The sequence below is a fragment of the Stenella coeruleoalba genome (genome assembly GCF_951394435.1).
Source record: "Stenella coeruleoalba genome assembly, chromosome: 16".
NCBI classification, from domain to species: domain Eukaryota; kingdom Metazoa; phylum Chordata; class Mammalia; order Artiodactyla; family Delphinidae; genus Stenella; species Stenella coeruleoalba.
Window position 1 is genome coordinate 33,590,823 of NC_137162.1, and position 26,139 is coordinate 33,616,961.

At 37.7% G+C, this 26,139-nt stretch overlaps 1 protein-coding gene across 7 annotated transcripts in view; it reads right to left on the bottom strand.

Moving 5' to 3' along the window:
* Positions 1-82: 82 nt before the first annotated feature.
* The window catches only part of EXOC6 (exocyst complex component 6), a 197,750-nt gene continuing 171,693 nt past the window's right edge, over positions 83-26,139 (bottom strand). For 4 of the 7 annotated variants that reach the window (XM_079900349.1, XM_079900351.1, XM_079900352.1 and 1 more), the window contains 2 exons: positions 2,450-2,562; positions 83-1,374 (listed from right to left, as the gene is read on the bottom strand). In XM_079900349.1, the coding sequence (XP_079756475.1) occupies positions 1,242-1,374; positions 2,450-2,562 (246 nt within the window). In that variant the 3' untranslated portion in view covers positions 83-1,241. Of the gene's footprint in view, positions 1,375-2,449; positions 2,563-4,518; positions 4,720-26,139 lie in introns of those variants that run through there. The other 3 variants (XR_013824316.1, XR_013824317.1, XM_079900353.1) reach the window with 3 other exon arrangements.

Here is a 26,139-nt window from a genome sequence, read left to right on the forward strand (position 1 = left end):
CCCATTCCAATAACTAGGGAATAATAGCCCTTCTGAAGAAAGCAGTTGTTTTAAGTCAGGAAGCTCTAAATAGATGCAGTATCATTGAATTTCCAACAACTTGCTCAACCTTTTTAATATTTAATCACAAAATCAAGAAATGTACATATAATTCTTTGCACTTATTTTACAGAGTCAAATAAAAGTTTCTTACAGGCATAAATCCTGAAAATGCAAAAGGATTATTCAGCATAAATACAATGAAGAGAAAGTAAGGATCAGATTGTTATTACCATCTGGACCACAGTACTTTACACGGTAAAATGTACATTCATTTTAGGTTTTCCAGAGTTCATTTGGTTTGGCTTGTTTCCACAGTGAGGACACGGTACTGAGGTCTGCTCTTTGAAGAAAGTAACCTGACCCCTGTGGTAACTTCTGTGTGTAGGAACACATCTCTCCTAGCACAAGCGGCACCTGAAGTGGTTAGCCCCACTTAGTTTCTGTCCTTCTAACTTGAACCAAACCAAACCAAACCAAACCAAATAAATGGGGCCAGCTACAAACACTATAGTTAGAAATATTAACCCTGCTGAACAGAAACACCTTGCATCTTTAGAAAATCAAATTCCTTTTCTTCATATTCAGATTAAATTAAACCACCCAAGTAGAACAAATAATTCAAATTCTTATTGGGTTAAATTAAGTTTGACTTCAGGGACCTTTAAAGATTTATAGTTCCTCCCTCGAAATCAGCAGAATTAGAAATTTTAGTCTATTTAAATAATATTGAGGTGAAAATTAAAGCTAAAAGTCAGAAAATGACAGTGAAAGATCAGACATAATTTCATTCCCAAACCAGATACTGGAAAACAAACAAACAAAAAACAAAACAGAAAAATCATTCAAGTCTAAGTAGAAAAAACACCAATACATAGAGGCATAAGTTCTTCTCATGTATTTACACAATCAGTTTCATAGACAATTTTTGACCTGATTTATATATTAGTTTTGCCTTTTTTCCCTAGAAGTGAAAAAAAATTAATGCCAGGTTTTCCATATATAAAATATTATTCAGCTATTTAAAAATCCATACAAATGATATTTATAATTCTTTCTTGTTTAAGCTCTCTCATCAGTGTCTTTTCTCTACTGTATTTTTGAATTCTGCAAACAACTTTCTGTATCATGACCTGTGCCTGTTAGAGATCAATGTTGAGACACCAGGGATTTGGTATCACTGAGTGCAAGCAATGTGAAGTTTATGTGTGCTGGGACATACCATTCACCAAACTTCTCAGCTGTTTCACAACTGTCTCTATCAACTTCTGTTTGTCTCGATCATTCTTCCTGAATTGAGCAAATATATTGTTCTTTTTGCTAGTATCCTTCATCCTAGGAATATACGTGAATGAAGAAGATTAGAAAAGGAAATTAAAAGCTATACTGTCACAAGTGAAGTATCTTGGCATGCTCTGGATTATCTCACACTAATCCTATGCTTGAAAAATATACTTCAAAGAAAATAGGTACTACTAATAGAATTACAGAGAAAGCAACCACACAAAATATTAGTATGTAAATCTAAGGCAAGTTTCCTTACGTGATACTATTTTCTAACATCATTCCATAAAGTATGCTAAAATACATACCCTCTATGGACTCTGCAAATCACACTCATAGCAAGACAAGGTGAAAGGAAAAATAATATTAGAAAATTTAAAGCAGTAATTTGTTTGCCTCAGTGGTGTTTCATGGCATTGTAAAACAAGCTTACATTTATTTAAAACAGTTCCTTATGTCCTCTCAAATCAAATACACCACAGATATTTTGAAATGTGGGGAAATAATATACACTTTTAATTCAAAAATTGAAAATTGTAATAGTGATGCTTAAAATGAAATATGGTAGAGTGAAAAGAAAACCTGCCACATAAAAGAAGGAAAAGTAACACCTACACTTGTTTTACTTTTAATTGGACGAGACGCACCAGTAAGTGTTCTGTTACTTCTGTTTTTAAAATATCATTTTTTTGAAACGCACACCTCTCTACCTGTAAAGAATCCAAGCCCATCATGGTAGGATCTAGACAGCACTGGTGGCAAACATTCCAATCCCTAACTACGTTTTACAAAATACTTTCTTTCCTGTGTTACAGTATTAAAAAAAAAAAAAAGTTCCAATTCTCACTTATCTGCAGTAAACATATTTCTAAAGCCAATTAGGTCAGATATTGAGGATACAATAGGAAAAATGTTTTGTCTGTATCAACATAAACAAATCTCATATAAAAGTACACAACACTGAAGGCGAGAAAGAAAGAGGCTTATGTTTTGATCATTAAAATGAACTGAACTTTTAAGTTCCATACAGACATTTCTCTTTTGATAAAAATTTCTAGTTCTTCAATTATCACTGAATCACAAAATGCTAAAATGGTATGCAAAAACATCTGCGGAATATACTCACTTCTCCAAAAGAGTAAGGGCTGTGTTTGGATTCACCCGAAGGTACTTAGAAGCTGGCTGACCGTAATCAGCTAGGTAAGTAGACCAATCCCAAACCATAAACAGGTCAAGGAGCTGAGGAAGATGGGGAGAAATGTTAAAGCAACTTTTGACTATTTATCCACAGCTAATACATAAAAGATATGCTACTCCTGATCCATTTTAATATGACCTGCTTCTCAGATGCAACAGAATAAGGAATCTCATTTTTAAAACTTCATTAACTATATTTTATAACCAACATAGTGTATAATATCTTTTCACTTTTCAAATTACTAAAATTGTCAGGCCTTGCCTTTCTAATAAAATACTTAATTGCATTTTCAAATAATTGTAAAATAATGAAAACAGTTATATAATTATATTAACACGTACTGAGGTATAGAGATTTAATCTTTACACATTATTCAGTTCATACTCAAATTTAGTTAATGAGGGTTGCTGTTACTAACTGAAGAATTTTAAAGAACTTAAATTGAACCTTTTTTTCTAAAAAGAGGTTAAGTATGTTTACCTTTCAAAGAAGTCGTTTGCACCTAGACTTTTCCCAAAGTAATTTAAACCGAAAAGCTCAGATAATCTCAATGAAGTGCATTAAACAACCTCTTCTGGATTCTCCCTGGTGATAGATCCTCAGTAGTGTTATGAAATGAGGCCTTCAGGACTCAGCCTGTTAACTCTAGGCAATCATTTTGTATAAACAAACAACAACAAAAAGGAAACCTTCTTGTTTTCCGTAGTGTTTTAAAATTGACTATTTGCTTTATAATCTCCAGTTAGAATTGTTGTCAAATATGGAAGTAATCTTTTAAAAGCAATGCAGTGCCTAAACCAAAGCACCAAACTCCTTATCCAACTTTAAAACCCTAATCCCCTTTAAGCCATTTAAAACCAACTTCCTATCCCCATTTGAATTGTTTCAGAAAGATAAATGTTTTACTTACTACCTTCCTTCGGTTTTTATGTTACTTTTTCTTTTTGTTTTAGCTCACTTTATAAGTAAGGGGTGTATTGGTTTTGCTTTCAAATGAAGCAAGTATTTGTATTTACTCATAGGATATGTGAGCCAACCCACTGGCTCTGAGAGGGATAAAATTTCTGGGGTGGTTAAAACCTACAGAAAGTTAGAAGAAAGTTACAAGAAACTAGCTCTTCCTTAGGAAGATAATGGACTTGTTTGACTCTTCCCATCCAATATACAGCTACTAATAGAGACTTTCTTGTACAAAGCAGAAAATTCTATAATGAAAATATTTACTACTAATATTAAAAGCCACACTATTTTCTTTCGGGCAACATTCTAGGCCATACCAGCCATACCAAAAGTTAAAACACTGGTACAGAAACTACACTGAGACAATGTTAAAAAAACACAGTCTTAAAAAGAAAAGGGAACATATTTCAAGTTCTGTGTAATTTTTGACTCTTGCTTAGCAACAAGCACATTTTCCCCTTCTTTCACAAGGAGGAAAAGTTACTTTCTACACTCTGCAGTGAAAATGTAAATTAGTATAACTTCTCTGGAATGTGAATTTGCAGTATGTATTTAAGAACCTTATAAAAATGGCCATTCCCTTTGATTCAGTAATCCTACTTCTAGGAATCTAACTTCAGTAGACAATAATAAAGGTAGATAAAAACTTATGAACAAATATATTAATCTCAAAAATGTTACTTGTGTTATCAAAAATTGAAGAAAAAAAACCCACTGAAAACAGCTTAAATCTCAGTATTAAGACAATGGTTAAGTAGTGAGGTATATCTATCTATAAAGACAAGTATCATGTGGTTATTCAAATTGATGCTTACATAGAATTTTAAATAGCTTGGGAAGTTTATGATAAATATTACTACTAAAATTACATAAAAACCGATCAAAAGAGAGTGGAAAAAAATTTGAGAAAATGTTAAGAAGAGTTGTAATTTGTGTGGTGGGATTATGGGTAACTGTTATTATCTTCTTTATTTTCATAATATTCTACAATGGGCATGTATTAACTTTATAGTTAGAAATAAGGTTTACATACATACATATATTTTTTTTCCAATAAATTTCAATAATGAATTCTCCTCATTCAAAATAAAAGCCTCAGTTTGAAGGAGTCCTCTTCCAGGTATACGTATGTCAGCTCAAGTGTGTGTGGGCATGCGCACAGTCAGCAACCACTTAATAATGTACTGGCTGCAAATTCCCTTTCTTTCCGAAGGCAACAGCAACATGACCTTTGGGACCTGGAAGAAGCAGCCTTAAAATAAGGGCTGATCTACCCCCAGGTGGGAAAGGAGGAGCCCATTTAATGAATTTAAAACCTACACCAACTCCAGCTGTGAGTATAGAAATGGTTCTTTTACAGCACAAAAACAGACTTTCCTAGATAAAGAAATATTATGCTTACTTTTTTCATGTATGGTCAGACACTCATATGCAAATTTCTTATTGCTAGAAATTACAGGAACCACAAAATTTAACCTAACTGCCCATCTGTAGACAAGTCTAATCCACATGCTTTCAAATTTACACCAATACTTTACAGCAATACATACAGTGCATAGTTAACGTGTAGATATCAATGGAAATCTGCATAAATTTGCACACTAATGGTTAAGGAATGCATTGCCAAGGTGGATAAAAGGGCTAAGGATCTAGATAACATTCACTTATTCATTCAACAAATATTGACTGCCCACCTACAACGTGCGAACTACTGTGCTAGGCACCAGAGATACAGTATTGAATGAGACAAAGTCCCTGTCCTCAAAGAGTTTACACTGTAAGCGGGGAAAGTGGGGAGGCAGAGTTCATAAGGAAACAAGTAATATTTTATGTTAACATGAAGAATTTATAAAGAAAAAACTATTCACACACAATCTTAGTAACTTAAACTAGAGTAACATATGAGGAAGCTACTGTCAATTTAATATTGAGTAAGATAGAAACTGATTTACATAGGAGCTGACACTGCTTGCTCTGTATTCTCAGGCCATGAATCCAGTGGATATAGACTTGAGCACCATTTCAGTGTCTATGCCCCAAAGGATACATGGATGTGGGTGGAGAGGAATGATAAGGCCTAGCAAGCATGCTGATCTCATACTCTGATTTCTCATTTCCACGTGTGTGACAGGGCCCTGTGGGGCTCCCAGGCGCAAGAGTCTTTTTTTGTCCCCCAATTCTTGTAGGCAAGACTCCAGCCTCCAAGACCTTCTCTGAGTTCCAAAGGGCGGATGTGAACAGTTGCTAATCAAGGGAGGAGCAGCCAAGAAACCACCTGATTAAAGGGAGCAGAGACTCTCCTGAGATTAGGAGACCACCTGAGACAGAGGAAAGGAGGGCAGGCTCTGCACATACCTTAATCTTGTCAGAGACCCCACCCTTGAGCCACTGTTATAAAACCCCTCATCAAATTCTCTGGGGTTGGGACACATAGTTTTTTGAGGCAGGAGCCTGCTGTGTCCCCCTCTTTGCCTGGCAAAGCAATAAAGCTATCCTTTTCTACTTCACCCAAAACTCTGTCTCTGAGATTTGACACCAGTGCAGAGAAGCGGAGCTTTCGGCATCATAAGGATTTTTCAAATGCATAATACCACATTTAATAAGTAAATAGAAACAAACTTCACGGAGCTGTGCAGGCAAACTCATAAAGTATGTCCAGCAGAGCGTAACCTCTCAGTAGATATTCAAGCAATATCACTCTCTGACTGATGATGCCAGACCACTATTCCAAGTTACTTAGGAGCTTGTTTCTTAGGCTTCATGAGTACAAAATATAAGCACCCTACAGACAATTTCGGTTTATGAAGACAGCTCTAGAAAAAGGCCAAAGTTGGCCAGCAGGCAAACTAGGGCAAGTGAATGTAGTCAACTGACTTCCACCTTTCCCAGGCTTTCCCTGGGGCTTGATAAAGAGGATAGATACCCTTATGATAAGGCATTGGGTCTAATGTTAATTGAGGTAAATGATCTTCTTAGAGAAAGAAGCACTAATATTTCTGAATGGTCTACCAGTGTCCCTCCATCCATAACAATTATAAGATCCTTTAAAGTACAGTTATACTGACATGAAAGATGTAACACAAGACTAGGACATTATTCCTGGGTCCTACCTAACACTATGCCAGGCCAGATTTACGGACTGAGTCCATTTCTATAGGCTGCTACCTATGCCTATTTTGACCAAGAAGCATGATCCCAGGTCTCTGGGATTGTTTAAAAAGAACGAGACTGCTCTGGAGCCAGAGTGTGACGGGAAGGGATGCGGAAACTGGAGTGGCACCAGGTACAATCACTGACACTCCTCTTCACTCCACACAGTCATTGCCTTGGGGACTGCCTCTCACATTCGGGGAGGTTTCACAGGATGTACTATGTCCTTAATATTAAAATCTAAATTATGGAAAACCTTACTTCTCTATCTCAAGTTGTACTTTCTTCAGATGGCAGTAAACAAATAATACATTTGTTATTAATCATACAAAATCTCCCTCAGTCTTGGAAATAAACTGTAAGACATGGTCTCAACAGGTGAATTTATTAGTTAACACATATACCTGAAATCCAAAGATGTAGACCAAACATGAACAAAAATAAAATCCCCCCTAGATTATCCAAAAGCAATTTTACAATTACTTATTAAAGGATAAAGTCAGCCATATTAAAATGAAAATTGGTACTAAGTTCTAAAAATGCGTTTGTTCCAATAGTCAAGTAAAGTAATTCCACCTTAAATCCTTTAGGGAAGTAAGCAAAGTATGGATCATATAAAAATGAATAGCAAAATAATGTGCCTCAGTTCTATTTCATCATGACTTATAAGATTACCTAAAATTAGCAAACTAACTTTTTTTTGCACCAAGGATTCAAAAACACCCTTCATAACTAATCTGATAACATAAGGTGGGATTTATGCCAACTTTTTAAAGTGTGTTGTATGTTTCACTTCCTCAGCCACCCCTGTGTGTCCAGCAAACAAAAAGATTCAGCTTAAGGAAAGAAATGGTTGCATGGGTGGTCCATTTATATCCTCAAAATAGTTGCATCACGGAAGAATCACTGAATTAGTCTGTGTCAAGGCATTTAGCTTGCCGACAGCTTCTCATCCTAAGTCGCACTCCAAATCTACACCCAAGAAACTTGGGGTCTCAGACCTGTTGAGATCACTTTGCACAAATGACACAATGAATCTAGGCCAACTTTAAACCATTCTATGAAACTCTTGAAGTGATTTTCTGCTTTTGTAAAAGTGAACCCAGAGTGCCAGGTCATTTTTTCCTTGAATCTGGTTTAGCTTTCTTTGTTTTGGGTCTTTTGGGTTTTGCTTTTGAAGCACCTCAGGGGCAGTGACCCAAGGCAGAAGATAAATAAAGTTAAGCCAACCTCAAGAGAAAAGCAATTGGGGATACCAGGTTTGCTTTTGTAAATGTGAACAGTGACCTGGGGGCTCAGGGTCAACCTTAGTCCCCCAAATTCCCCTTTCCAAACACTAAATCCACCTGGGGGACCTCAAAGTTGCTTTGCAGATTCCAAAAGTAAACCAGGAGATCATTTTTCCTTTGCTTCCAAAAAACAAAGCCAAAGCAAGGGTTCCTAAAGTGCTTCAGAGATTTAAACAACAAAAATCCTAAACCGGAATGTAGCTTTAAGGAAGAAATATGAGTAATTAGGCACTGGGGATTCAAGAAAAATGGGTCTTATTAAATTGGCCACAATGGGGGGAAATACAAGTCTTTTTTCTAAATAGATGTTGAAATCAAATGATGAGCTCTATATGCTTTTTTTTTAAAATAAATGTACTTATTTATTTTTAGCTGCGTTGGGTCTTTGTTGCTGTGCGTGGGCTTTCTCTAGTTGCAGTGAGCGGGGGTCTTCGTTGCAGTGCACGGGCTTCTCACTGCGGTGGCTTCTCTCGTTGTGGAGCATGGGCTCTAGGCGTGCGGGCTTCAGTAGTTGTGGCTCATGTTCTCTAGAGCACAGGCTCAGCAGTTGTGGCACACAGGCTTAGTTGCTCCGCGGCATGTGGGATCTTCCTGGACCAGGGCTTGACCCTGTGTCCCCTGCATTGGCAGGCGGATTCTTAACCATTGCGCCACCAGGGAAGTCCCTCCATCTACTCTTTTTTTTTTTTAATTTATTTTTTTTTAATTTTATTTATTTTTGGTTGCATTGGGTCTTTGTTGCTCTGCCTGGGCTTTCTCTAGTTGCGGCGAGCAGGGGCTGCTCTTCATTGCGGTGCGTGGGCTTCTCCTTTCAGTGGCTTCTCTTGTTGCAGGCCACAGGCTCTAGGCGCGGGGGCTTCAGTAGATGTGGCACGTGGACTCAGTAGTTGTGGCTCGCGGGCTCTAGAGTGCAGGTTCAGTAGTTGTGGTGCACGGGCTTAGATGCCCCGTGGCATGTGGGATCTTCTCGAACCAGGGCTCGAACCCGCGTCCCCTGCATTGGCATGCGGATTCTCAACCACTGCGCCACCAGGGAAGCCCCCCTCCATCTACTTTTTAAAGCACTTGGCTTTACCCTTCTCCAGCTATTTGAAAACATATATGGAAAATTCCACATGCAGCATGGAAGAGAATTTTCAGCAGCAGTTAGAAAAACTTTTGTTTTTTGGGCAAAAACTTTTGTAAAGAAGCAGTATTGTGCTTCCACCCACCTCACTTTTTGCCCTCAGGTGTTAATTGCCCTCATGCTGACTTTTGGCTCTCTGGTACACCTGACCCCTAACCGGTGCCTGCCCTCTTTAAACGTCCCATCTGCCTAACCTGCTCTCAGCCAGCCTTTCCACTCCTACCTATGTGAGGATCAGAAGCAAGCTCTGAGCACACTGTGGCTTAAAGGCATTCATCTCTTCAAGTCACTTAATTCAAGTGAACTGCACACAGCAGAAGTAGAATGTTCTTAAAGTATTTTTGATGGTAAGCCATGTAATAGTCCTAAATAACTACTAGGTAGGTTTGGAATTTTGGGGGAAAAAAAGAGGCAAAAAGAATTTATATCATCAGATTTATACACATCTATATTTGCTTTACCTTGAATTTCTTGGTCACTACCATGGCTAAAAGACCATGCAGATACATATACGTGTACAATTTTATGTGGAAATTTATTCTTTATTAAAAAAAATTTTTTTAAGGAAAGAGTTATTTATTTATTTACTTTTGGCTGCGTTGGGTCTTCGTTACTGCGTGCAGGCTTTTTCTAGTTGCAGCGAGTGGGGACTACTCTTCGTTGTGGTGCGTGAGCTTCTCATTGCAGTAGCTTCTCTTGTTGTGACGCACAGGCTATAGGCACGCTGGCTTCAGTAGTTGTGGCTTGTGGGCTCTAGAGCGCAGCCTCAGTAGTTGTGGCGCACAGGCTTAGTTGCTCCGCAGCACGTGGGATCTTCCCAGACCAGGGCTCGAACCCGTGTCCCCTGCGTTGGCAGGCGGATTCTTAACCACTAAGCCACTAGGGAAGTTCCTCTTTATTAAAATTAATTTTATCAAGTAATACATGGTTAATAATCAAATGGGGCATGTCATGAAAACCAACAGTCCATTAGCCTACCCTTTCCATTCTCAGAAGCAATCATGTTAACTCCTGTTTTAATACTGGTGATTACCTCGATATCTCTAAATATACTTATTTTTCTAGTTTTTATTTATCATCTTGTAGTTATCATATATGAGGATTTACCTTACTTATACTACCTTCCTGTTTTTGGTAGTTATAACAATTTTTCTCTATTTTTGCTTTTATAATTTAATATAATTAAACTCCTATTTTTTGTTATATCACCTTAAAAAATTTTTTTAAGTTTTGAGATCTATTTCACATACCATTCAATTTATCCATTTAAAGTATACAAATCAATGGTCTTGAGTACATTCACAGAATTCTGCAACTATCTCAATCAATTTGAGAACATTTTTATCCCCCAGAAGAATACCCATACCCATTAGCAGTCACTTTCCAAACTGGAGTCATATAACGTGGTTTTTTGTGTCTGGCTTCTTTCATTTAACATAACGTTTTCAGGGTTCATCCATGTTGTAGCAGGCATCAGGACTTCGTTCCTCTTTACTGCCGAAGAACATTTCATTACGTGGATACACCATTCCATTACGTGGATACACCATTCCATTACATGGATACACCATTCCATTACGTGGATACACCATTCCATTACATGGATACACCACATTTGTTTATCCATTGATCAGTTAGTGGACATTCGGGTTATTCCCATTTGGCGGCTATTATGAGTCACAACTGCTATGAACAAGTTTTGTGTGGACACGTGTTTTTATTTCTCTCGGGTATATATTTAGGAGTAGAATTTGTTACAGAAACTTTTAAGAGGATCTTTTGACTCTCCATTTAGTAATGTAAGAATATTAGCACCTTATATAGTTGAATTTTAAATAATTCTTCTGGCAATTGGGGTTTAAAATATTTATATTATGTATTTAAACCCAAATAACAAAAGATGTGTAACTAAAGTTTTCTAAAATTTATTTATGAATGCAGAATATATTAATAAATTATTATCAATAATTTGGGGGGAGTGCCCTGGCGGTCCAGTGGTTAAGACTCCACGCTCCCACTGCAGGGGGTGCGGGTTCTCTATCGCTGATTGGGGAACTAAGATCCCGCGTGCCATGCGGCTCAGCGCCCCCCGACCCCAACCAGAGCCACCAAAGAAAGAATTATTTCATCTTCTATTTCTAAAACATGAAAAACCTTGTAACTATCCAAACAGAAGAGAACACTTCAGGTATTTTGCTCAAGTAGATTTACCTCAAATAGCTGAGTGTGATTTTGGTTTTTATGATACCTTTACATGTATATGTGGCTTGCTTTTCTTCAGTCATGAGTAACTAATTCAGCTGCCTCATACTCTAAGGCGAGTCACACACTGAGTGCTAGCACTTACCTAATTACCAAAACTAGAAACCTGGATTCAGGTTGCTTTGACTCTTCTCTCTCACAACTCCTGCATCTTACTTATTGCCAAATTGTGTCAATTTAACTTCCTAAATATTTTTTTCCTAAATATTTCTTGAATTCACTTGCTACGTACCTTCCACCACCACTACTACTACTACTGTCCTAGATTAGATATCATACTCTCTCCCATGGGGCCTTTGGTCTTGCCTATCCCCTCTGCTTCTCCTTCTAATACGCCAGGATCCATCAACCTCCACACTGCTGCCAGAGAGATGCAGCTCAAATACAAATCTTATCATACCATTCACTTGCTTAAAAGTTTCAGTGGCTTCCCAGCTCCTACAAGATAAAGTTCAAGCTCCTTAACATGACATGCAAAGTGACTTTTTGGCTTCCTCTCCTGCCTTGGAATTTAAGCTCCTAAACTAGGAACTACTCATAGTTCTCTTACAGACCGTGATGATGCCCCAGGACATTGTCATTTTCTTCTCTGAGTCTCCTTCCCCTCCCTTCTTCACTCAGGTAACTCTTTACTTATTCCATAAAATTTAAATCTGGATTCACTTCTCTCAGGAAGTCTCCCCAGACCACTATGTGTTAGCTGTTCCTCTTTCGTGTGTCCTCAGAGCTCCCTCCATAAATCTCTATCATAGTATTTTTCACAGTATGCTGATATCACAGTTATTCTGTCTATCCACTAAAGAATCAAATATCAATAATTCCTTTTGTAGTCTGGACAGTTCATGGCTGTCTCAGCGCTGTCTCTTTCTAATACGCCAATAGTTGAAGTGCCTTTTCTTCTTCCTAATAATGTACTTTGTAAGTGCCTCAAAGCTGATGACTTGTTTTACTTACTCTCTGTATCTTCACATTTGGCCCAGTACCTGGTATATAGTAGGAACCACGTAAATGTATGTTGAGATGAACTGCAAACGTTACCTTTTGACACAAAGGTATGTATGTTGAGATGAACTGCAAATGTTACCTTTTATGTCTACACAGAGCCCACATCATATATATTAATAAGATGGCTATGTTATCATTTACTTTACATGTCAACTATTTACAATCAAGACAGCTCTGAATTTTTAGTAATGTCTTATAATTATTCTGAAGGCCAGACTAGTCTCTTTGACTGATTTAATTTATGTTATAGAATGTACTAAAATATTTCATAACCAAAGCTCTGCTCCTGAGATTACCTTTTGCAAACCAGTGATGCCACCGTCAAGCATGTTAAATAAACATTCCCAGGTCATACATTTAATTTTCTGTCCAATTCATTATATCATCTGCCACACTTATATAACAGGTAGTTATATAATGACTTCACCAATGAAGCTCAGACTTCTAATACTAAAGAAATCAAACCTTGAAATTCATGATGTGAGGTGTTCACTAGACTTTCAGTTCTCTCTGATGAGTCACTTTGCTTCACTGAAGCTCTGAAGAAATAAGGTCTGCTTATATGAATTGACTTTGGAAGAAATCAAACAACAAAGAAAACAATATGGATTAGCCAATGAAGAAAAATTGTATGCCAATGAGTCTTTACTCCAGGATATAGTAGTTGTTCAAATGAGGGAAGCTAGACTGGGCTGGGGTTTCTTCAAGTTCTCCTTTAGACTGCAGTTGTTAAGAAAAAGAGGGAGGGACTAACCATTTTTTAAAATGTGTAAGAGTCTAAGTGGATATTCTTCCCCCCTCCTCCCCATGGTTGTGTTTTAAAATAATGCAAATGACAACCTGGAGATGCTAATAGCTGGATTAATTTAGTCTTCAAAAAATAAGTCACATATGTTTTACTCTAAAATTTTAGCAAGTAATATATATTATTTATAATTTGTCATTAGTTATAAACACTGACTTTTGGCTTTTGAAAAAAAAAAAGCTAAACTAAAACTAAAACTAAATACTTCAGGCCCCAAGACATATTATCATTCTATTCTTTAGCATGGAACTCAGACCAGTTGAGACAAATGAAACATACCATGACCATTAAATCCCAATTGCCTCAGAAGGAAAAGGGAGATTGTCACTGTCTGCTAAGGTATTACCATAGAAACTAAGGCAGACACCCCAGTTCTAGGCCTTGCAAGAAATTTTTAGTGAAGTGGGGAACTGAATTTCAGATACATATGTCATTTGTTCAGCTTTCTAGAGATAAGGTCTCAGTTTTATGTCCTAGAATATAAATACAGACTCTTTACTATTTTGCCTTAGATTCCCAAAGAATGCAGAGTTAGCTAGTCTACCATACTTAGCATGATGGACATAAAGAAAATAAGGATCTTTATGGTCTATATTAAAGACAAAGAATACTACAATATCTTGGTGAGTATTTGCATTTAACGGGGCTTGCATCCTCACTCATTTTTTTCTTTCAAATCTTATAATAGATTTTATAATTTTTACTCAAATAACTTAAAAAGATATGTCTTTTTTGCTTTTCTAAATCTAAAAGGCACTTACTTCTCTTATGTTAATTTATTAACCCCTAATTATCCAGACCTGATTGTATGTAATTACCTTTTGTCAGGTATAATAATTTGCTCAATAAACATGTCGGAACACTTGCTGCTTTGTCTGTTTTAACAGATAAATTTGGTTTTTCCATAGCTCTGAGGCATAATTAAATATGAAAAAAGGGGGCAGTTATCAAACTACACAAAAGCTGATTCATGAAGGAAGTGCATATTGGGTTGGCCAAAAAGTTCGTTACGGAAAACCGGAACGAACTTTTTGGCCAGCCCAATACGTAGGAGGAGCCATGGCTTACTTTGGAACCTGATGCTTGCCTGAGTGCTTAGTTAGTTACAGGTAATTTCTGGGACAGGGTAACAGTAACAACACTGTGATGTGAACTTCAAAAGGGCAACAGGCAAACTTTAAGATGCACCTTAGTTAAGAAGCAGCTGTTGGTAAATAGCTATTGGCAACCATCCCTCTTTCACTACAGGTTATAGCAGTAAAATACAAAAAGAGAAACTAAATAAAAACAACAGGAGAAGGACTTATTTTCTTGGGAAGATAAATGCAGCCAGTGGAATTAAATGGCTTGTGATCTAAGTCCTACAATGCTTGCAGTGATGTGAATCTACACTATGGGAGTGCAAAATGAAATCGCCACCTGACCTCTGGATAGCCTAAACAGGAAATTAGGACATTTCTAAGCAAAATAGGCTGTGTCATCCTGTTAAAATAATTGTTTCCTTTGACACTCTGTCAGAAAAAATTCAAGACATAGAGTCTCTTCATTGTAATACATAAAACGGGTGCCTGGTCCACTGCCCTCAACATAGCTGAGGAGGTAAAGTCTGCTGATAATTAGGAAGACAAAGAAGGGGAAAGAGGGATAACAAACAGGTAAGAAAGTTGGAAGCAGTCTTTAAGTATTTACAAAGAAGTTGAAAATAAATCAATATTTTTTAAAAGGAATTTAATTCTTAAGAAGAATCTGGGTTAATTAAGAGATATTCAATGATTGGTGTTTTAGGATGTTAGAAATAGGTACCATTTGGTTGGGAAAAATCAAGTTCCTCCAATGTCTCACATGATCAATACTCTACAGATATGACTTGTTTATCTGATTATATTTCACTTGGATAAGAAGTGCTGTTTCAGGACTTCCCTGGCAGTCCAGTGGTTAAGGACTGGAATACACCAGAACAGATAAGTAAGTAGTTGGGTTTAAGAAATATTTAGGAGGGGGCTTCCCTGGTGGCGCAGTGGTTGAGAATCTGCCTGCTAATGCAGGGGACACAGGTTCGAGCCCGTGTCTGGGAAGGTCTGGGAAGATCCCACATGCCGCAGAGCAACTGGGCCCGTGAGCCACAACTACGGAGCCTGCGCATCTGGAGCCTATGCTCCACAAAAGAGGCTGCAATAGTGAGAGGCCTGCGCACCGTGATGAAGAGTGGCCCCCGCTTGCCACAACTAGAGAAAGCCCTCGCACAGAAATGAAGACCCAACACAGCAAAAATAAATAAATTAATAAACTCCTACCCCCAACAACAACAACAAAAAATAGAAATATTTAGGAGGAAAAATCCCTAGGACATGATGAATGACTAGGTGTGGGACACAGCAGAGTGGTGCCATCAACCAGAACAGAGAACATGGAAAGAAGATCTGATTCGAGATTGAGGGAAGATGATGAGTTGACAGCTTTGGCCACACAGGATACAAGACACACATCCCATTGGAAATGTCTACCAAACAACTAGATATGTATCTAAGGCATACAGCATTTGTGCCAGAGATCCGATGAGAACAGATGAGTTCACCCCGGTAAAGTGGATAGAGAACAGTGTCCTAAGAACAGAAACCTCAGGGACACCAACATTTAGGCAGTAGGAAAAGAAAGCCACAAAAGAGACAGACAAAGAACATTAAGAGAGGACAGCCTTTGAAGAAGAGAGAATTTGAGAGAGGATGTGATCAACATTATCAAACGCAGTAGGAAGAACCAGTAAGTTAAGGGCTGAAAACGTCTACTGGCCTTCCCTGGTGACTTAAGTGAATACTATTTTAGTTAGCAGTGCAGCAAAGCGGGTTGGGTTGAGGAATGAACTGAGAAATGAGGAAGTACGGACATAATCCCTTCTAAATCATTCTCTTCAGGAAACTGGGTGCAAAGGAGAGAAAAAAGAGATTGGAAATAGCTAGAATGAGACTAGAGAAGATACTCTCGAACTTCCCTGGCAGTCCAGTGGTTAAGACTCCACGCTCTCAATGCAGGGGGCACAGGTTCGATCGCTGGTCACGGATCTGGGGAACTAAGATCCTGACTGCAGCACAGTGCGGCCAAAAAAAAAAAAAAAAAAAAGAAGAAAATACTCTATTCTCTCTTTCCTTCTCTCAGATAGGAAAGATCTGAACATGTTTTTAGGCTAAGGTAGTTAGGAAAAGGATAAAGCAGAGGAAAGGTAGAGGAGTAATGAAACAAAGTCCCATAAAAAAGATGGCATCAAGGGCACAGGAAGATGAGAGAGCCTTGAATAAAATGGCTACCTATCATCTGAGTCTGAAGGAGGGAAAGTGAGGATGAGCGTGAATACAGATAAACTGATTGTAAAAGCAACAGCGAGAGACTGACGGTATAGAGAGGCATGAAGGAGGCTGAAAGGGGCTGGAGCTTTCACTCAAGAGTGGAAAAACATGGCTCTATAAATAGAAATGGGGAACGAGGAGAACAATCTCTCATTCACACAGTACAACCCGTGGAAGAATGCATGGCTACCACTAGAGAGGGCTATGGGCTTAGCAGTACTCTCAGAATTCTACAACAAGGAGGCAGAGAAAACATTCTGCCCCACGGTAAAAGCTGTAGGGCTATTTACATTGGAATGAAGGTGTAAGAGGGCGAGAAGTGAACAGGTACAGAGTAAACAGAACAATGAGGGAATGAGACAGGAAAAAGGTTGGGAGGTGGGAAGGAATGGAGAAAGTAAGTGGAAAGAGAAGGGAGAAAGTGCTTAACTTTATTGAGCAATCAAATATTTAATCATCTAGAAGGAGGGATGCATGGTTGGGAAGTATCAGAAATGACAATGTCTGACCAAGGCTCAGAAAGAAATGGTGAAAGCTGCCATGAAGTTTTCAAAAGAGCAGAGAGGCCTCTGTTTGAACGTGGGCTATCTCAAGACATCTGGAGCAGCAGCAAGGGTCCTGATTAAGGGGAGAGCTTCTAGGAGCTCTGGTTAGATTTTCTGAAATCCCTTCTAATTCTCAAGTATTAGGACTTCATGACCATGAAAACCACTGAGTCACAGACCGAAGGTAATTGGAAGATGATCTGACATTTAAGAAAACACAAGAGCCAAAGATAAAGAACTATAAATTGTAACACACTTTAGGGACTAAACTGTCACTTAACATTAAGTACTAAGCACTGTAATGTATACCTAAGAAGGAAGTTCTGGCAAAAATACTATAATGATTAATTCTCAAGCCAAATAATCCCTTCAGCAATCTCAGCCTTTCAATATATATTAGCAAAAATTTTCATCATGACTATATTATCCACTTGGCTCTTAAGAAGTCACTATTGACCTAAAGTACACTAATCTAAATTTATTTTAATACATGGTTTTATAAACACATAAGAGCAGAATGCATCCCTTCCAAGTGCTAGCTGAATGTTGGCAGTGTTGAGTTCCCCGAGCCATCTAAATTTGAGGATGGGTGGCTCTATAGACAACTGAGAACTTCCTAAAGTTTGGAATATGTACATATACCTAATTTCGGGGTTATGTCTGTTCTCACTTTCCAACCAAATTCAAGGGCATGGTAATCTGTCTTACTTCTCCTTTAGGATACTCAATAAAAGTTTGTTGAACTGAACTAAATTACATTTCATAGAACACTTTGAGATGCAAAAGTTTAAGGACTGTGTCTTTTCTGTGACAAAACACAGCCATAAAGGAAAAGCAGAGAAATTAACGCACATGTAAAAGCTTCTAATTTAAACTACTAGAAAAGCTTTGCACAAATATAGCCTGACTCTGGGACATTTTCACACATAGATTACCAAGTGGATCCTGACAGTCTTTACACAAAGTTCACAAATCACCTAACTGTTAATTTTTCTTTATCTCTATTTCAGACCATTAATCATATTTGTGTATAACTTTTCACTTGAACATCTCATTCCAGTGAAGTGGAGGCTTTTCTATACTTTATAAAAGGAGAAACCAAGTTTCAGAGAGATTGTCTTGTTCAAATTTATATGTGAAGTAGGATTAAAAACTAACTTCCTCAATTTATAAATTAAGTGCTTAAACAACTTATTTAGGATGGCTTAATTTACACAGGATTTCTTTTTATTTGTATGTATAACCCATCTGCTTTCAAAAAGAATGCTTGGTAAGGTTTTTTAGAACACTGCTGTAAGATTTCACATTAGATATACCAAATATAGTATGGGCAATCCAGGTAATTTTGTCGTATGTAGCAAAAAAATCGTAACAGTGAATATGGTGTTTCTGGTTATAATATTCATTAGTATGTGAAACAAACTACACTATTGCTATCTTTCTGACAAAGCGTTTAAATATTTAAACTTCTCATAAATTATCCTCACAACTCAAAGAAATCTATAATTAAAAAGAGAAACATTTCTGGCTTCCCTGGTGGCACAGTGATTAAGAACCCGCCTGCCAATGCAGGGGACACGCATTTGAGCCCTGGTCAGGAAAGATCCCACGTGCCGCAGAGCAACTAAGCCCATGCTCCACAACTACTGAGCCTGCACTCTAGAGCCCATGAGCCACAACTACTGAGTCTGCGAGCCACAACTACTGAAGCCTGCGTGCCTAGAGCCCGTGCTCCACAACAAGAGAAGCCACCGTGATGAGAAGCCTACGCACTGCAACAAAGGGTAGCCCCCGCTCGCCGCAATTAGAGAAAGCCCACACGCAGTAATGAAGACCCAACACAGCCAAAAATAAATAAATAAATAAATAAATTTATATTAAAAAAAGAGAAACATTTCTATTTAATAAAAGAAAAAATATTAGAGAAAAATATTATTTCTTATAAATGAATAATTGGAATTTTGGCAAAAATGTGAATTAATTTTGAGAGGAAGGATAAAGTTCCCTTTTGGAAAGTGTCAAATACTGATTTTATATCTAATAATTAATGGATGTATAATATTTATTAAAAGCCAGAATATCACTATTCTTTATTGCTGGCAGACTATTCTAAAAATTTTAACGTATCCCTATTAGTGAAAAAAATAGCAAGAATATCAATGATTAAAAACAGTTAGATTTGAGACTACCTCTATGTACATTATGCACTGGCTTATAATTCCCAGTCTATGGAGACAAAGACTCACTCCTTTTGTAACACATTGAAAATTTACCTCAAAATTAATCATACTATAATACTTATAGATAAGGAATATTCCCTATTTGTCCAAATGCACAATTACACAAATAATTTTTCCCCATAAATCTGTTAATTTTGTTTATTGTCATATTTACTAACTTAAGCATTTCTCTTAAAATTAATTCTGATTGGGGCTTCCCTGGTGGCACAGTGGTTGAGAATCTGCCTGCCAATGCAGGGGACACGGGTTTGAGCCCTGGTCTGGGAAGATCCCACATGCCGCGGAGCAACTAGCCCCGTGAGCCACAACTACTGAGCCTGCCCGTCTGAAGCCTGTGCTCCGCAACAAGAGAGGCCGCGATAGTGAGAGGCCCACACACCGCGATGAGGAGTGGCCCCTACTTGCCGCAACTAGAGAAAGCCCTCGCACAGAAACGAAGAGCCAACACAACCATAAATATATAAATAAATAAATAAAATAAAATAAAATAAAAACTCTGATTGGTATAATTTTTTTTGAGCATTATTTTGGCAGTACCCAGTAATTCCACTTCTAAAGGGCTGTAAAAATACTTACACTATTGCTCAATATAGATGCCTAGGGATATTAACTGCAGCATTACTTATATGTAGAGAAACTGGAGGGACTTCCCTGGTGGTCCAGTGGTTAAGAATCTGCCTTCCAATGCAGGGGACATGGGTTTGATCCCTGGCTGGGGAACTAAGATCCCACATGCCGCGGTGCAACTAAGCTCACTTGCCACAACTACTGAGCCCGCGCTCTAGAGCCCGTGCCCCACAACTAGAGAGAAGCCTACGTGCCGCAACGAAAGATCTCGCATGCCGCAACCAAGACCCGATCCAGCCAAATAAATAAATATTAAAAAGAAAAAAGAAAAACTGGAGACTCCTTAATGTCCAACAAAAGAGAACTTGTTTAATAAACTATGGTATATTCATATGATAGAATGTTATGAAGAAGTGAAAAAGAGTAAAGTAGAGCCATAGTTACCAATATGAAATCATGTAGCGTTGCATGAAAAATGTAAATTTTAGCGTATATGATCCACTTCCCCCCTCAAGCAAAGAATTCTACATGTGTGCACACAAGAGGGTGCAAGTGTGTGTGTTTAAATGTACATTTAAAAAAGTCTATTGGGGGCTTCCCTGGTGGTGCAGTGGTTGAGAGTCCGCCTGCCGATGCAGGGGACACGGGTTCGTGACCCGGTCCGGGAAGATCCCACATGCCGCGGAGCGGCTGGGCCCGTGCGCCATGGCCGCTGAGCCTGCGCGTCTGGAGCCTGTGCTCTGCAATGGGAGAGGCCACAGCAGTGAGAGGCCCGCGTACCGCAAAAACAAAACAAAAAAAAGTCTATTGGGAAACACACCAATGATTCTGAGAGGTTGAAGAAGAGGAAAAAATGAGAGCTTTCCTTTTATACGCTTCTTCATGTTAGATTTTTCTGTGTGTTTTAAACAGGAAGCATGCAATGTTAACTTCCTGATTTTTATAATTGTAGGTAGCTATACAAAAAATTACGATTGGGGGAAACTGGGTGAAGTATACAAAGGATGTCTCTTAACTATATTTGTAACTTCTTGAGAGTCTGTAATTACTTAAAAAAAAAACAAAAAGAACTGTGAGCATGTATCATTTTTGTAATTATTATGGTGTTGGCTTGATTTTTTTCCCCTGTTTTCAAAAAATCATTTAGAGGGTAATTTTCCAAACTACAAAACAGCTCTAAACCTTTACCCTTAAAATAATCACAAAAATCTAAGTTCAAAATTTATATCAATAACTGAAGAAGGTATAAGCATAAACTACATACCTAGTTAAGCACATAAACTGTAAGGCACCAGAATTATGACACTGAAAGGCAAAAGTCATTTAGGTACAGCCTAATCCTTCCTAATCTAAGCTCTCCCAAAGGGCAGCATACTTTTCTCATATCTGGACCTTAAAGGTAAACTTTGTGAGATGTCTGATCTTGTTATATTCAGGAGTAAACCCAAAAACGTCTTCCTTTAATTCTTTGGCACTTCAAATGAATTTAGGATTGTCTAAGGAAAAAATGCTTGCTGGAGGAGCTGTGTGAACAAGCTGTTGTCCTGCTACCATATCTAGTCAAACATTTGGATACTACAACTTTGGCAAATCCCATTAATACTTTAAGAAGTCAAAGACTTTAAAACTTCTAAAGAAAGTTCCTGTGAAGTAGTCACAGGGACATGTTTAAGCAAGCAGAGTGTGTATACAATATAGTAACAAATACAATGCAAACAAAAGAAGATGTGTTTAATTATAGTGGAAATAATTGTTATTTAAAAGTGCCTTCTTCCTCATCATAAAAGAATAAACTGGACTAGTGGCAAAAGAATTGTGTTATGATGCCTTAAGATTAGTAACAGAAGACAGAAATTTCAAAGTAAAGTCTTGGCAGACACCCAGTCTCCAAGGCAAGAATTATGGCCTAACAATTCCTTCATAACTTACAAGGCTCATTCATGTCCCTTTAGGTAGAATCCAAAGTTGTTCAGTTAGAGTCAAATACAAGTATATATTTAACAGGTTTCTCCTATCTTCCTCTGGTGAAGTACATCTGAACTTCTTTCCTAAATTTTATAACCATCTGGGGGCATGTTAGAGAGAGACTGTCTGACTATGTATATAAAAGGGTAGAAGAAATTGGGTGAGGAGGATAAAGAGAACAAGGAAGTGGGTTTCCAGGGTACTTCCCTTATTCAGCAATATTGTTAGAAGGAACTATGCTCCTCATAGTTTAACATGATAGAGGTCTGGCACACAAGCCTTGCCATCACCCAGATGAAGTATGGTATACACAAAGAGATGGTAACTTCTGACTCAATCAACTAATGACACCTGCAATGCAAATTTCACACAATTCACTGATTTTAACAACAAAGATTAAGCATGCGATGAAAAAGATCTCTCCCCAAAGTAAATTATACACCATTTCCCCCCACAGATTTCATTAAATCATTAAAATATATGGTTGAAATAGTTCAGGAAAGAGTTTCCCAACAGCACACGGTAGTTATTAGGAGAAGCAGGAATCCATCCTATTTCCTGATTTCCTACATGATAATGTCCTCCTCAACACACCATTTGGATTCTTCAGGGGCTTTCTCGCTACACTCCTTAATTTCCATCCTTTCAGCCAAGGTATCTTTCTGAATCTAATAGTCATGTTTATCTTCAACTTTAACTTCTTTGATACCAACTAACTCATCTCTCTAGCTCTTATTTTATTGTCTAGCTCTTATTTTATTGTCTACTGTTCAATTCTGTTTCCCCAGTGGCTGGCTACATAAGGCACTCAATAAACATTTCTCGAATAAATGAATTAGTAAATGAAGCAATAAATGAAAATCCATCCATACATAATGCCTTTTACTACAAACAGTTCTAGGATTCCGCTAACAAATGTTTAATTTACTTATACACTGCCTTGTTCCAAAGGCATCTTAAAGCAACTTATAAAAATACATGCAAGATAAATACAGCTTGGGCTTCCCTGGTGGCGCAGTTGTTGAGAGTCCGCCTGCCAATGCAGGGGACGCGGGGTCGTGCCCCGGTCCAGGAAGATCCCACATGCCGCGGAGCGGCTGGGCCCGTGAGCCATGGCCACTGAGCCTGCGCGTCCGGAGCCTGTGCTCCACAACGGGAGAGGCCACAGCAGTGAGAGGCCCGCGTACCGCAAACAAACAAACAAACAAAAGATAAATACAGCTTAATAACTGAGAAAAGTCAGGGCCAAGAGAAAGTGAAGACAGGAGAGAAGATAAGGTTAGTATACAAAATGCACGTGATGCTATCCTATATATTTGAGCATTCTACCTCCGTAATGAAGAAGAAAATATAATTAGTTGGATAACTCACAGTATTTTGAGATAAAAACAAACTAGTTGCTGTGGATAAATTCAACCATTTCTCATACTGAAAACAGAAACCTCTGAGTCTGCATGAAGAAGCTCCTGTGAAATATAGTGAACCACAGCATCAGTAATTAAGTAATAGCAATCCATCATCTATACCCTAGACTACCAAAATAATCATCTAACTGTTCTTCCTGATTCTAATTTTGTCCCTTTTCAATCTATTCTCCTTAGAATAGCCAGCAAAATCTTTTTCAAATGCAAATCAGAGAATGATACTAACCTGCCTAAAATCCTTGAATGGTTTCCCATCATACATAACATCCCAAACTCCTTAACAAGGCCCTCAAGGTCCTACATGACTTGGCTCTGATAACCTTCCCAATTTCATTTGCACCTCTCTTCCCCTTGCTCACTACACTATAGCCATACTTTCTCTTCCCTGAGAGCACCTTAGGACTTTTCATTTGCTCCTCCCTCTGCCAGGAATACTATTTCCCCATATCTCCTAATTTCATTCAGATACCTACTCCTTAAAGAGGTTTACCCTTGACAACCCAATCTGAAGTGGTCCACTAACTCCCAGTCACTATTCACGTTAACCAGTTTTATTTTTCTCACAGAATCTAAATGTATTTGAAATTCTATATAAAGCTGTTTGAAATTATCATTGTTTGTTATGGATCTCCCTCCAACAAAACAAGTTTTAAGAGCAGGGATCTTGCCTATCTTTTTCACCACTGTATCACCAGCACTTAAAAGAGTGCCCAGAGCAGGTGCTCAAATATTTGTTTAATAAATAAAGACATCTCTGGAAATGGGACAGCTCTTTGTGATCTGGCTTCATCTGGACAGCTTTCCGTTTCCCTAGAGCAGTGATGGTGAGATAACTGTTGTTAGGTCATATATGATGCCTTTGTGAATCTATTAAAACATTGGACCTTCTTCTCGGAAATATGCACATATAGACAAAATTTTGCATAAGCCTCCTAAAACCAACCTGTGATCCCCAGGTTAGAACCCCTGAGCTAAAGGCACATAAGGACCTTTATGCAATGCAATCTATGTTATAACCAATTCCTGCTCGTGGAGTTGAACGCTGAAGGAAAAAAAAAACAGTAAAAAGCTACAAATCATTCCTAACAGATTTCTCTACGAAGTGGTAGAATATCGGAGAAGTCAAATGAGCAACAGTCACAGCTAATAGCTGCTTAGTCTCCTCATGTAGCATATGGTACTGAGAAGCCCAGATTTGGGATTTATCATGAAAGAAAATGACATGTATGTTGATGACATATATAAATAAGAAAACAGATCTGAAGTAGTTTTATGGGTTGCCTTTTTTAAAAATGGCATATACTATACTCCTGTTCCAACTATATGAGATCATACTGGATCAGGATATGGATAGTCAAGTTCCAAAAATTGATAAAGTTAAAAAAAAAAAAACTAAAAAGAATTGGCTTAATATTCAGAATGGTCCATTGACTCTTCTGGGATACAGAGAATCTTCCCTGGGTGCCATTAATAAAAAGATGCATGTATTGGGTCACAAAATGACTTTTAAAAAATATATTCTTTAAATTATGTCAGATCAAAGAAGTGATGGAAGGTAAAAGAGGTTTTTTAGGTGTACAGCTCCTCCTTTGCCTGCTAGGGAGGACTTGGTGACAGGTAAAAGGGGCAAACTGAACAAAGCAGCTTTTGTTCCCCTACCCCTTCTCTTTTTGTATCTGAAGGTGCTTACAGCTAAGTTAATGTGTAAAGTAAACCATCTAGGCAAAAAATTTCTGTAAGTTCTAAAGGACTTTGAAGTTTTTTCATCATGTTTTTAGTACCACTAAGTAGTAATACTATCTTCTTTGTGACGTTTTGGCTTTGTTTTAAGATTCTTATTTTGGAAGGTATTAGGTTTTCTGTCTTAAGGAAAGGTACAGTTATCTCGAAAAAAGTCACTTCAAATGTATTTAATACTAGGAGATGCTCTTTATAACAAACAAAATATAGAACGTACTTTGATTATTTTATCAAAATATCTCTTTCAAAATTTTCCCATCTCATTTACAGTGTATTAGTAAGGGGGAGGGGGGGAAGTAGCAAATATATTCTTTATTTCTCTCCAAGTATGCACACTGTGGCTCAATAACAATAGCCTTGATGATTCACTAAGGAATCTGACAACTGTTAGGATCTGAACTCCATATGAGCTGGTATTTTAATTTCCCCCTTTAATCTCTTCATTCTTCACAAGCAGTCCTGTGTTACTGTCTCATGCTTCTTAAAAACAAGTTATTCTGTATGACTGACTGACTGGTTTACTGAATCTAAGCAGCATTAATCCTCTAGTAATTACCATCCTTCATAAAATCGTCTGAATGTTTTAAAAAAGAGGAAGTTCAACAAATTATTTTTGAAAACTTTCTACTATTTTCATCACTTTTGTACTATTTGTATTTTAATATTTAAATTTCATCTCTCTACTGAAAGGCTTATCTTTTTGCTTTCACAGCCCTATGTTTTAACCAGAACATAGTTCTAGGAATCCATAGAGTAACGCAGTGCAATAGTGGTCCACATGATTCAGTGTTTGCAAACTGTGTGCCATAGAACACTGATTTGCACGATAGTAAGAGATTCTTTTTTGAAAAGTATTTAGTACTCAAACAGGTTTGGGGGGAAAAAGGGGATACACCTCTATTATAGGACTTCTCAAAAAAGCCTTCAATGTGCCAATGAAATTGTGAATTTACAAGAGAGGAACACAATATTCAGGATTTCCTAAAATTATTTGTCTATAATTTACTTTCTTCATGACTCACTGTTCCAAATAACAGAAGTTTAGGACATGGTGCTTTATTTAAGTTCTGCTCTATATTTAGTCATTGCTGATCACTCAATTAAGGCATATACTGCCTTTGTCTAAATTCCTATAATTCCCCTGTTCAAAATATTTCTTCATCCATAGAAGAACAGTTGGGTTTGGAGCAATGACAACA